The sequence below is a fragment of the Hirundo rustica genome, chromosome 6 (assembly GCF_015227805.2).
Source record: "Hirundo rustica isolate bHirRus1 chromosome 6, bHirRus1.pri.v3, whole genome shotgun sequence".
Classification (NCBI taxonomy): Eukaryota; Metazoa; Chordata; class Aves; order Passeriformes; family Hirundinidae; genus Hirundo; species Hirundo rustica.
Genome location: NC_053455.1, coordinates 26,681,572 through 26,695,365, shown reverse-complemented (window position 1 = coordinate 26,695,365; position 13,794 = coordinate 26,681,572). Strand labels below are relative to the sequence as shown.

Below are 13,794 nucleotides of genomic sequence, written 5' to 3'. Positions count from 1 at the left end.
GGGCGGCACAAAGGCGCCTGGAGCTGCGGCCGCGCGTCCCGCGGGGCGGCGGAGGCCGGGCCCCTCCGCGCCGCTGCCGGTGCGGTGCCGCAGCCGGAGGGGAGCTCTGCGAGGGGCCTCTGCGCAGCGCTCCGTCCTATAATTGATATGTTGAAGCAGCAGTAGGGATCAGTGCCTGCATAGACAGCACACACCTTACAAGTTTGACTCGCAATAACATTGCTGCACACTAGGAGGGGAGGAGAGTCAGCTCCCTAGAATAAGGAACAAACTCTGCCTTTGCACAAAAGCGGCGCATTTCCTCGCTTGTGAAAACCGTCCCTTCATAAAGAGAAAGAAAAGAGACGGAGGCGGGGGGGGTGGGGGGGGGGGGGGTGCGGGGTGCCTCTAGGAGAGCAAAAGCAAGTTACCAAGAGCGAGAACTTGTGCTGCAACAATCCTTCACTCTTCCTCTTCTCCTTAGGACTCTGGGAGCAGGGATATTCCTCCCCTTCCCTCCCCGCCTTCCCACCCCCCTGACCCCCCCGCACAGTTGGCGCTAGCCCAGACTGTGGTCAGCCGCCTTTATTATTACTTCATTGAGAGAGAAATCCTCTAAGACTTGCATTTTGGGTGGAGGGTGGGGGGTGGAGGGACGAGAAGGAGGAGGGAAAAAAGGCAACATTTGCTGCTCATCATTTTCACTGCACCGCTAAAGTAATTGCGCCCCCCTCTCTCCTCCCCGTCCCTCCTCAGCTTGGATTTTTCTCCTATATCTACAGCTCCAGTAGAATTAGACATACCTTTTTTTTTTTTTTTTTTTTTTTTTTTTTTTTTTTTTTTTTTTTTTTTGCTAGCTCTGATATTCCACTTCGCTTCCCAAATCTTCACGCGTTGCATGTTTGCAATTCGGTAAATTCCCCCCCCCTCCCCCCTTTACCCCTAGCCCCCCCAAACTCCTCAATCTCAGCCCAGCCGCTCACATCAAAGCGCCCGTCCTCACTCACAGTGGCCGCCACTCACTAATGGGATTGCAGTGTGCCTGGCTCTGCTGCTGCAGCCGCCGGAGGGAGAGTCGCTGCTGCTGCACCTCTTCGCCGACACTCGCCGGGTGCTGAGCCGCGGGGATGATCAGGATCTTCCCGGATTTCAGCGTGCAGGTGACGGCGGCGGCGGCCGGCGGGGCGGCCGGGGGGGTGCCGGCGGCGCCGGGCATGGGGCGAGCCGGCGCCGCGGCCAACGGCAACCCGCAAAACGTCCAGGGCATCACCTCCTACCAACAACGGTGAGCACCGAGTGGGAGAGGGGTGTGCGGCTCTTCTGGAGGCTCCCTCACTTGCTTTTTCTTTGTGCTTTTGTGTTTCTTTGTTTTCCCCCCGGTTTTTTTTTTTTTTTAATTTTTTTTTTTTTTTTTAATCTCTGTTTGTTGAGGGGGGAGAGCTTGCTTGGAGGGGAGGGTGCTTTTTTTTTTTTAATACAGCATCTTTTAAAATGCACTGAGAAGTAAACACAATCTCCTAGTTTTGTCTTGGATGAGCTGTAAAGCAACAATAGGAAAAAAAAAAAAAAGAAAAAAAAAAAAAAAAAAAAAAGTGAGACCCCCGGCATCTTAGCTTGGCTGCTGCAAAGTTTGGGATCCCGTCCGCTCATCCTTTCTAAAGAGGAATTTCTCAATGTCAATGCCTTGTGCAAATCCCAGTGTGTGGCAGCCAGGGGGATAATTGATCATGGTATGCTGATTGATAATTTTCTTTCAACCAAGAAAGAGAACAATTTTCACTTGGGGTTGGCACACTTGCAATTCCACATTGTAGTTTTAACAGTTCTGGCATATCACCTGTTACTACAGGGAAATGTAGCTGAAACTATACTCAGCTGAAAGTATACTCAGCACTGTTATTTTTTTTTTCATCTTAAATGCATTCTAATGCAAATGCAGGAAATTCACAGAGAGTGCCTTTAGGAAGCAAAGCGTAAAAAGTTGGCAGTAAGTCATGATGAAGTTTAAAGACGTCCCCCATTTGCCCTAACAATTCATCGATATATGCTGATACTAACATGAAACTGAATTAATTACCTGACATTTCTTTATGTTTCTAAACCTGAAGTCTGAATCTGTTAGTTTGCTTTATCATAAGCCTATACCCGAAGCCGAATCCTCAAAAAAAAAAAAACCAAAAAAACCCCAAAAAAACAAACAAAAGAAACACCAAAAAACACCCCCGCCAAACCACCCCCCCAAAAAACCACCAAACAAGTAGACGTCAAAAGATTTACTTAAATCGGAACAAAACGTTTGTATTTCTCTAAATACAATAAAAAGGACATTTTCCCGAGTATCTTCCTTTCCACTGTTGCATTAAATTAAATACCGAAAAAAATGCTGTAAAATCTTAAATGTCCAAACTAAACATCTCTATGATGTAAAAGAGAGGGGAAAAAAAAAAAAAAAAAAGGAACTTTCAGCATAATATTTCAAACTTAATTGGTTTAAGAGCCAGATTTAGATAACTGACCATTGCCTGCTCTGTCGTTCAGCAACTTTTGTGTTGCTTCCCATAGTTTTGATGCCTGTGATAGAAAACGTTTGATGGTAACTTTTGTAGGCTTTATCAAATGAGAGTTAATAGGGAGCTTATACTCCTGAAATAAGCTCTAATGATACCTAAGGACGTTCTTGGCTAAGAAGCATTTGAAACTGAGCAGGAGTCTTGTTTTGCTCAAGCAAACACACCAATCCATCATATACTAAAAAAATACCCAAACAAAACAAACAAACCAACCCCAAAATCTTGAATGTGATAGTTATAAAATATGGATTAAAGTTTCCTTCTTTGTATGTTTTCTGTATGATTTCTGTCACTTATAAGATATTTTAAATTACAATGGAAACTGACGGACACTTTAACGAGGAAGTACAGGCAGCAATCACAATAGTTTAGTCTGTGAAGTGGGGAAGTCAAGGGTCAGAAATGTCAGATTGGCTTTTAGACAAATGAAAGAGACCTCTGGAGACTTTAAGTTAAACAGAATTATGTAGACAAGGCAGCATACATTTTTTTTTAGCACTTCGCGTTTAATAGCTTGGTCCTATCAGTCTGTAATCAGGAAGAAGTTATAAAAGCAATACTTCTCTGACAAACTAACACCTCTAATCCAAATAGTGCTTCATAGATATTCAAGTACTTTTACTACTAGGAATCCAGACCAGTCTGGATGCCTCTCACATTAATCTACGAGGGGAAACATTTATGCGCTTCTTCCAAATTTTCACTATACGTTATGGATGAAACAGCGTGATTTACGTCGACGGATTTTTCTCCGTTCTTTCTCAAAACGCTTAAAATGCGGCAGACACGACACCTCCTTTATTGCCACAGCCGAGGAGACACCTGTTAACTTTTTTTTTTCTTTTTCTTTTTCTTTTTTTTTTCACCACCACCCCCCACCCCCCCCCCCATATCGGAGGCGAGGAGACAGGAGTGCCGGCCGGGAGAGGCATCTGCTACTTTTGTAGGCAGCCCCCTTGGCCCCCGCCATGCGGCCCCGGCGCCGCCCGGAGCGCAGCGCGGCGCTGCCCGCCCGGTCCCGCCGCTCTCGTGCGCAGCGGTGCCCCTGCCCCTGTCCCCGTCCCCTGTCCCCGTCCCCTGTCCCCCGTCCCGCGCCAAGGTACGCCGGCCCGGTTGCCTCCTGCGGAAAGAAATCCTTCGGCCCTCAGTTAGCGGACGGCGCCCGGCAGCCAAACTTCCAGGTGTTTTGCTAACTTCTTCCCCTTGGCTGTGCCCTGCGGCTCGCACACGCTCTCGGCCCCTAGCCTCCTCCCCTCCCCGCCAAAAAACTCTTGGAGTAGTCGCGGGAACGTTTCTCGTGAATAAATGAGGCCGATCTTCGGGGCTTGCCTGTTTCCCCAAGGAAGCCCGTTGGATTTTCCCAAGGAGCAGGATCAGGCCCGAGCAGCTGTACTTCCAAGGGAGCGGCAGGACAGCCTCAAAGTTACCTTGGAGATGAAAAGCTTTTAGCGAACGAGTGATTTCCTCTTTAAGGGCTGGCAGCGCTCAGGTTCTCCCGGTGTCCTGGAAGGAAGGATTAAGGTAGCGGTTTGTTTTGCCCGCTCCTTTACTTCATGATTAGTTTCATAATCTCCAATAAAACCGCGTGAAGTGCTACACCCTTTGCCAACAAAGCGGGTCATCACTCTAAGCTCACATTTCCAGCACTACGCCTTTTTATCCCGCCAGTACCCGTTGCCCACTCTCAGGAGGTGCGGGCGCGTTCTCGGAGGTGGCTGGGGATGCGCGGGTTTCCCCCGGCCCGTCCGGGCTGGCTCCGGGCACACCCGTGGGTCGCGGGGCCCTCGCATCCCCCGGCCCGCGGCTCACACTCGAGTCCGCGGAAGCCCACGGGTGTCACGCTGCCTGCGCCCGGTGTGTTCCCGCTGCGCTTCTGCGCCCGCGGAGTTGAAGAGAGAGTCACTGCCTCCCTCTGCTCCTCTCCCCTGCTGGAGCCCAGACTCCAGAAGAAGAAACTATGCGAAACTGCAACTGAGTGGCGTTGTTGCGCCGGCAGCAGAGGCTGTTGTCCCCTGCACGCAGAGCGGGAGCGGAGCTGGGAAAGCAGCTGGAAAATGCCCAGAAATACTTTCACAGCGGTCAAGCCTGGAGATCCCTGACACCCCTCCTTCCCTCCCCCGCCCCCGCCCCGCTAGCCCGATGGCCCGGCACCCCGCATAGCCCGGCCCGTGGGGGTGTGTGTGCGAGTGTGCGAGTGAGTGCGTGTGCGTGCGCGCGTGTGTGTGTGAGTGTGTGCGTGTGCCGCACCTGCCGGGCGATGCCAGCGGCCGGGCTGCCCGCCGGGGCTGCGCCGCGGCTAGCTCTTCCCGCCGCCGCCGCCGGCCGCCGCCGCTGCCTGCGCTGGGCATGTCTCTGGGGCCGGCGGGGCCCCGGCTCCCTCCGCTCCTCGGCTTATGGACGGCGGCAGCGGCAGCAGCAGCAGCGCTAGCAAGCAAGCGAGCAAGCAACCTGCACCAGGACTGCGCGGAGGAGTGGGAGCCCGCGATGCTTTGGCCTCAGTACTTTTCCTTAGCCTGTCTGGCTAACCGGGGCCATTGCTGCCGCCGCTGCTGCTGCTAGACACACAACACACACCAACATCAGGAGGGGGAAAAGTAAGGGAGAGAGGAGAAAAAAAAAAAAAAAAAATCCCAGGAAGATGGCGCCTACCAAGCCAAGCTTTCAGCAGGATCCTTCCAGGCGAGAACGGTAACACTTTCTCTTTATTGAACCTGCAGCAGCAGCAGCAGCAGCAGCAGCAGCCGCCGCCGCAGCAGCGCCGGGCCGGGCCGAGCCGCCGGCGCCGGGGGCCGGGGCTGGCTGCCATGCCGGGGTGGGGGGGACCTGCCGCCGGCACCCGCTGCTCGCACAGCCGGGCACCGTGAGTTCCTCCTAGTGCGCACCGCCAGCCGCACGCACACACACGCGCGCACACACACACACGCACGCACACACAAGCACACACTCAGAACAAGCCGCGCAGCAGCGGCCCCGCTCCGGCGGCCGCGCCACCGCGGCTGCCGGAGCCGGTGCTTGGCGGGGCGCGTTGCGGAGCGGGCGTGTGTGCGTGTGTCCGTGTGTGTGTGTGTCTGTGTCTGTGTGTGCGCGGGGGCGGGAGGCCCCCCGGGCGGCCCCCGCCGCTCGGCGGCCCTGGGGCGCCGCGCCAGGCCCGGCGTTCCGGGCGGAGGGGCCGGCCCCGCCGGTGCGGTTCAAGTGCGGCTAGGCCGGAGCGGGGGGGGGGCGCGCCGCCAGCTGCGCCCGCGGGGCTGCCCGGGCCGGCCCCCCCGCCCCGCCGCCGCCGTGCCGTGCCGGCCGCGGGTGCCCGCGCCCCCCGGCGTGGGCAGAGCGGAGCCGGTGCGCGGGCGGGCGGGGAGGCAGAGAGGCGGTGCGCGGGGGCCCGGGAGGGAGGCGGGGGGTGATCGCGCTACCCCCCCGCTAGGTTCCCGGCCCGCCGCCTGCCCCACGTACTTTTGTTGGGAGAGAGTGCTTGTGATTAATGTGCTCTGATGGTGACACGAATTGCCCGTAGCGGATTTGTTCTAGTAAAGTGAATCTTTCTAGAAGTGACTGGTAGGAGACAAAAGTACAAGTTCATGTGATGTTACTTTGTGATTCTTACAAAAGTATTCAAAGCTCCATTGCTACACTGCGACGAGATATATGCCCAGAAGAAGAGCAGCTAGAGGGTTTGGGATGGGCTCTTTCCCTCCCGCCCCCTTTAGCGTTTCAAGTGAACTTGAGCGCGAGGGCTGAGGAAGGTTCCTGGCTAGTTGGAAGAATGGAAATTAACATTTAGATAGCCTTTAAAAGTAGCTGGATCACGTGTTAGTTGATTTATATTTTGCAAGGGAAATAAGTATGAAAAATATTTAAACAAAAGTACTTTAGCCTTAATTTCATACTTGCTTATTTTAGAACGGTCAGCATTCTAGTATAACTTGCAAACCCCACAGGTTTTGTCTAAGTAGCTGTGCCATTTTTCCTAAGAAAGCAGACTGTGCGGTATAAAAAAAACCCCATAGATCTCATATTCGCCACTGAAGTGTTAGCGTGCTTGTCTTAGATGCATTAGTGTTAACTGTTGCACTTTGACAAGGCTATATTGATAGGCAGCAACATTAGGAGGGAATGGGAAAACAGTTCATACTTAGATGTGAACGACTTAACTACAGATCTTAATTTTCAACTATAAACAATTTTAAAAAATCTTCATTCCGGTAGCTGCAGAGGTGTTTCTACTGTGTTAATTACACTTAAAGCACGCTTTTCTCCTGCAGAGTTCTTTGTCGGAAAAATAATTCATATGAATAAGTCCTGTCCCCCCCCCACCAACAGACAATTCTGCTGTCTTCTTTCTGAGAATGTTACTATATTAGTGCTAAGTGTATTTGCCAGGATAGCTTCAGTAATCTCTCCAGCAGAAGCATATTTGTGTGCCATTTTGGGAATTTCTCTGAGATAGGAATCTTGAAGATAGAATTAATTTCTAGGGGAAACTTCATAGCCTGTGCATGAGTGCTTTCTTTATCACCTGTCTCCATTTGGCATTCGGAGAAGGTAAATCAAAGTGCGCGATTTGTTATTCTGCTCCACTTGAGAGCTGAACTAAATAACACTTGGTCTGAAATTCTGATTGAAGTTGTAGGAGGATATACTGTATTTAATTTAATGCCCTTTAATAGCATCTTCTTGTTCAGCTCTGATGCTGTCATTTTAAAGGTTGGATCGGAGTAGTTTTTTCCTGTAGGGAGTGGGAGGTGTAATCATTTCAGGGGAAAAAGGTAGTCTAAATTCCTAGAACACTAATAGCCACAAACTTGGCCTAGTGTCCAAGAAGTTGTTTTTTGCCCTTGGGGTTCACTTTGTTATCACTCTGTACAGTGCTCTGGATAGTTTAGGCGTAAGTATTGCATGTAGAAGTTGATGACATTTTTTGTGGCAAAAATAATGGTAGTCTGTTTTTTCCTTAAAAGTTTTGGAGAAAATTCATCAACGCTTCGGTAAACAGATACCGATGTACATTTTATTGAAAATTGTGTCATGTGCTCATGAAGTCTTGCGTGGAACTATTTTAGCTGTCTTTGTACGCATCCTTTCAGCTGTGTGAACCAAGATATTTGAAAAAGAGGAGCGTATCATTTACTGAAAGGGTTTGGCAGTCTCTTAGCTAATATTGCAGTAAACTAGTTCTCAAGATTAAGAATCCTCTAAATTGACTTTGTGTACATTGTTTTTTTCAGTCATCACTACCGCAAGTATTTAGGTAGATGGTGTTACATTTTTCCAAGCAAAAATTGTGCTTACAAAACAGATGTAAAAAGTAGTAGCCTCTGATGTAACCAGGCACTTGAATAGCTTTGAAACTTTTTTCACCTGTTTAGGTTCTTAAAAGGATATATGAAAAGTTACACACTTATATTTGTTTGATTTTCTTTTAAACTGCAAGTCTTAGCAAATTTTACAGTCACGCAACAGTTTAGTTTTTTCAACTGTGTGGATATACACCCAAGAAAATGAAATAGACAGAACTGTCATGCATTTGATATGCCAGCATCGATTTGTATAGCACATCATAATATTAGAGTGCTATTGGTTTAAAGTAAAAGAGAAAAAACCCTTTATTTTGGCACTTTTTTCTAGAGCATGAGCTTAAACATAGCTGTGATAAATGATGATATGCATTGTCTAACACTTGCTTTTATATAAATAGCTCCAGAAGATTGCTTAAATGATAATCGAAAATATGAAATAGGGTGGCCTTCATATCACAAGGCCAAGGGTCTACAAATGGAAAAACTGAAATAATGAAATATTTCCAAGGCAACAGACTGTCAACAAGAACAGTAATGCATGGGCATATCATAGAGCTACCAGAGAGGATATTAGATCTTATAGCTCTAGAGCCAGGAGTTATAATGACCTTTATTAAATAGAGCCCTCCCACATTACAACAATCTTTCTGATTTCTGATTTATGGATTAGCAGTCATACTGCTCTCCATAATTTGAAACATTCGCCCACCATATTTGATTTGCTGCATTTTTCTCCACTGGAATAATACATTATTTAGAGCTTACATGGGAGTATTGATCAACAAAACTTATATTAGGTATTTTCAGTAACTGATGAGATTCTGAATAACAAGGTTTTCTCTGCAGCAACATTTTTACATTCTTTACAGCACAACTGTTTTTTTCTTACAAACTATATCTAGTCAGCTTGTTTTCTAACAATTTGATGGCATTATATTCTAATGCTATACTATAAGTAAGTTACAAATAATTAGAGAATTTTGTTAACAGATTAATACAACACTTGGAGCCATAGGTATTTTTAAGAGAATATGAGGAAGATCTATTGTCAGTACCCATCTCTTTTTATTAACATCTCACTTGAATTTCAGAGTCTAATATACTGGCAATTTCAAATCACATTTGTTTGAAACTTGGCACACAAGTTGTTGGCCCAGATGGGAATTTTGCTGCAAGGGTGAGGTAAAACAGTTGTTGAAAATTGACATTCTAGGTGTTAGTTTCATCATCATACTTCCTAAAAAGTAAAGAGTGTTTAATTTTTTTTTTTTTTTCATAAAATAATCTTTATAACAATACCGTCTTTATTGGAATATGTATTATAAGATATAAGATTTTTTAATAACTGATACCGATCATGAAAACTGTTACCATTTCAGTAACATTTTTGGAATGATTCTTCTCTCACCAAGGTCAGTAGAATAAAGCCATTTAACCAACGTGGCAGAAGTTCATTTGTTAGCAATTAAGTAACTGTTTACTGCTGTGAAACCATTTCCTGAAATCTCATCTCATGTGAATAAACCTTACATTCAGTTACTCTATCAGATCAATTTTATATTATTATCAGCAGTAGCTCTTGCAGATGTAAAAGCACCCTCATCTTGTTGTTTTCAGCATAGTCATGTCAGCATAGTCATGGTATATTTTAAAATGAATCAAACAAACTTGTTCTGCAGGATATCACCCTGGAAATTTGTTTATATATTCTTAACATAGATAAGATATTTTTAAGGTACATAGCAAAGACTGCATTTTCACCCCAGTTTTTTGTTTCTTTGGTTTGTTTGCTTATGCTTGATGTTTGGTGTTTTTTTTTTTTTTTTTTTTTTTTACAGCCATGAGAGGAAATGTTTTGAAAATTAATTTCAAAAGAATTACATTTTTTTCAGAAGAGGCAATTTCTTTCTATGTAATATTTATAAGGCTAATGTATGTTATCTTTAACATACAAAATCCCATTAGTGTGAATGAGGTGTATGACTTTTTGTTTAATAGGACTTTGCATAATAAGGATAATTTGTAATAATATTGTATTTTGCCGCATAAGAAGATGTGCCATAATAAGAATATAATAATTGCTGCCATGTCTTATATGACTAGAGCATTGTTCTGCAACTAGCTCGAGCAGTGGTTTTGCAATACACAAAGTCCTAGTCAAATGAATAGGACCGTTGTGCCATTCATTTGAACAGGACTTTGAGTAGTACAAATATTCGTTAATTTTGTATGCCACAGAAGTATATTTCACAGGACAAAGAAGGTACAGTGAGGGTAAGATAGTATTTGTGTCTCTAACTTGGCAGTACTGGACTCTGTCTTTGAGAGAATATTGAGTTCAAGTTGTACCTTAATCTTTAGAAATGAAGATTTCCCAAATGAAATTATATACACAGTTAAAGTATACTACAGAGAATCACAAGCAAGGATAAAAGTATTTTTAACATATAATTTAGTAGATGTGAATTTTTTCTCAGAGAGATCAAAATGACAAATGTACTTAGTGAGAGGACTAGTGAACTTAGTGTGTTATTGTAAAATGCAAAAGTCTTGAGATTGTCAAGTAAAAATGGAGTTATTCTCAAGGAGATCCTGATCTCAGCCTGCTGCAGCTAGATACTGAGAGTTATGCCAGCCCTTACCCAGCACTCTGCATGCAGGCGGGAGCCAGGCACATTAAAGAACAAGTGATATGTAAGAAAGAATTTGAAACGGATTACCGAAAGCAGAGTTTTGAAGATTTTCTTGCAGGCTGTTTTCCCAGCCTTTCTTGTATGTTGCATTTTGGACTTTAACTCTTCTGTCATGTTGTGCCATTTGTCTGTTCTGGGGAACTTCTCATTGATGTCATCCAATCCAATATTTAATATTAATGCTGAATATTTCTGTAGATATGTTTCTTTATTTGGCTTAGCGTGCTTCAAAAGGTCTGAAAACGCAGTTCTACATGTTTTACTGATGAGATAGTTACGCACAAAAGATTTTTGAGAACTAGCAGAAGTGGCAAAAGTTGTCAATGTTAGCATTAGGAATAAAATTCCAGTCCCCATTTTGACTGTGTATTCAAAGATTATACTGCCTTCATTAGAGGGATTTACATTTCTTTTGCAGACAAAACCTCCACTGAAATAAAGTGCTTTCAGAGAATGGCTTGATTGCAATTTAAAATTAGTTGTTAGCTTGATATATAATACAAGTTCAACACTTACGTTAAATAATTTAAGTGGAAAAGTACTGTTCCGTTACCTGCAGGCATGTTAGGTTTACATATGTATATAGTGAACTTAGGGGATATAGTCTGAATAATATGTATGTACGTAATCTATGATAATGTCCCAGGGGCTTGGATTTTCTGAAGAGCCTATAGGATTTAGGCATTCAACACATACTGCATTTTAGTGGAATATGGGCACCTAAATCCAATAAGCTCCCTTTAAAATACTTGCCTGGGAATTTTTTCTCCAACAGAAATTTAGGACAGGCTTCATTAGATATTACATTGTTTTAAACTGAATTTTATTGTGTAATGAATAGTCTTCGAACAGTCATTTTGGATGAAATACTAAAGGGTTATAGTTTTGCTGAAATTTAGGCACAGAACTGTATATTTATATATCAGAACTTCAGATTTACACATTAGAATGGGGGGTGGGGGATTTTCTTTTCCTCTTACTTAAATGTCATGTTCGAATGTCATGTGCAAATTCACATTTACAATCAGTTTACTCACAACCTAGGCTTATATGAGTTAGGTGCCAAAGCTGTAATTCATTTAGCAAAAGTACAGTATACCAAATTTTAGAAGAATGTTTGTTAAAAAGCTCTTTTTTTCCTAGAGATGATGGGAGGCAGAATTTGTTACTTTGTGGGAAAAAAATGTAAGTGGGCAGTTTCTGCAGGTCAAGGTTGAGGTCAATAGAAAGAACTGAGTGACTGAATCTGTACAGTGCTGGCAGCAGGATTAAAAAAGGAAAAAAGTATTAAAAAAAAGAGAATAGCTGCCAGTGGTACTTATCCTTCAACCTTCACAGCTGAAAAAAAAAAAATAGCTGATTTTATTTGTCTGACTGTAGTTAGATGTAGGATTGGCATGTTTGCTTCACCTTTGCATAAATTGCTAACAGTATGGACAGGAGGTTCTCGGAAAGAACTGCATTTAAATAAACAAACCTGTTTTTTCTTGCTAAGTAACAAATAGAAGATGAACATAAAAAGAGAAACAAATACTTTGGGCTAATTTATCTATTCTTTCTGAGCTGCTGTTCAGTTTTACAACAAAACTTGTGTTTCTTGTGAAAAATCAAAAGTACAGTAATTTTTTCCATTGCTGAATGAGCTAGATAAATGGTACTCAAGTAGTTGTTTGCAGAATCCAACTAGTTTAGTAAAGTATCTTAATTAATTGGATGTTCACTTTAATGGTGAGGTTTCCTGTTTGTAGGCAGTGCTCTGTAACAAGAACATATATTTGATACATAAATGATACATATGGTGTCAGAAGGCCCATATTTATTCAAGATCTATTTTTACTAAACAACTGTTTCAGATTAACAAACAACAGGAAATAAATGGAGGTGACAGAAAATAGACTTCAGATGAGAAGCATGATAGAAAAGATACAGCTGATTCCAGATCTGTCAAACATATATGCTGTTTCTTTTATCAATCACTCTGCTTGCATTCAAATTTCCAGACTAAGACATAATGTCTGTCCTTTTATTTGGTGGGTTTTTTTGGGGTTTTTTTTGGATAGGTAGGAAGATGCTTCTCTACAGAACTGCTATTTCGAAACTGATATTCCATGCTTTTTAAGGGTAGTATTTCAAATTTTTTGTATCACTTCCAAAAACCAGAACAGGAGAACGCAGGATGTAGCAAACATTGCAAACCTCCTTTACTTCCCCCCCAGATTATTTGACATACTGCATGTCTATCTTTAGGAGCAGTCTAGATTATGGATTTATAATTCCTTTAGGAGTGATTTTTTAAAAATATTGTTTGTCATGGTACCACTGCAAAAAAAAAAAAAAAAAAAGTTATTTAATTTCTATTCATTACTTATTTGTTTCATGTGGCTATTATCATACATTGCAATATTTGTTCAATTCAAATAAGAAAAAGCACCGAAATGATAAAGGGAAAAAGTGTGTTTTAACTGACAGAGAATGGAAAGATACTTTGCCTGAAAAGCAAAATTAGAGTTCTTCAATATTTAGTCTGCTTCTTACTAATTATGAGGAAAACTTTAAAGGATTTTCCACTGACTTATATACATGTATACTGCAAAGTGCAGGCATATGTTGTATATTACATAGATACAGAATATGTATTTGCATGAAAGGAAATAATGCTATTTGCTCATCTTCAGCAAGGTGTATCTTACTTTATCTAAACTTAAATGTAAATACATGTACTGGAATGGAGATTTTCTTTCTCTCTAATGCTGTGGGTGAGAAGTAGGCGCTTTTTTTTTTTTTTTTTTTTCCTTCCCCCTTTTTTCCTCCTCATTTTTATTGTTCTGTGTAAATGTAATTTGTTAATCCTGTGAAATTTGTCATAGATAAATTTGCTTGGATTATCTTGTCACCACCGTATCTGCATTCTTTTGTTCATTGCTTATTCATAATTTAACAGTCTGGCAGTGAGCCTTTTTGGGATGCTCACAAAAGATATATGACCTCTACCAGCTGCTACTATAACCTGCAGAATGCACAGCAAGACATTAGAAACGTGAGGATTCCTCTACTGATTAAAGTGCTCTTCATTTAAACAGTCTGTTCATAAGAATCTCAGGAATCTTTGTGGATAGCAGTTTTGATTTTTCTTTTCTCACAAAATTATTTCTAACATTTTCTTCTCCTGAAGGGAAAACTAACATTGAATCTTAAATGGTGATGCTTAGCTCTCAGATGGACTAATGGAAATTAAATTCCACATTATATATGCTTGTGTAT

The 13,794-nt window shown here is 43.2% G+C and overlaps 1 protein-coding gene across 4 annotated transcripts in view; it reads left to right on the top strand.

Annotated features, from left to right (window-relative positions):
* Nucleotides 1-1,175: 1,175 nt before the first annotated feature.
* Nucleotides 1,176-13,794, top strand: part of NPAS3 (neuronal PAS domain protein 3) — a 596,430-nt gene continuing 583,811 nt past the window's right edge. For 2 of the 4 annotated variants that reach the window (XM_040067722.1, XM_040067721.1), the window contains exon 1: nucleotides 1,176-1,264. In XM_040067722.1, coding sequence (XP_039923656.1) covers nucleotides 1,194-1,264 — 71 coding nt within the window. In that variant the 5' untranslated portion in view covers nucleotides 1,176-1,193. Of the gene's footprint in view, nucleotides 1,265-4,882; nucleotides 5,238-13,794 lie in introns of those variants that run through there. The other 2 variants (XM_040067724.2, XM_040067723.1) reach the window with 2 other exon arrangements.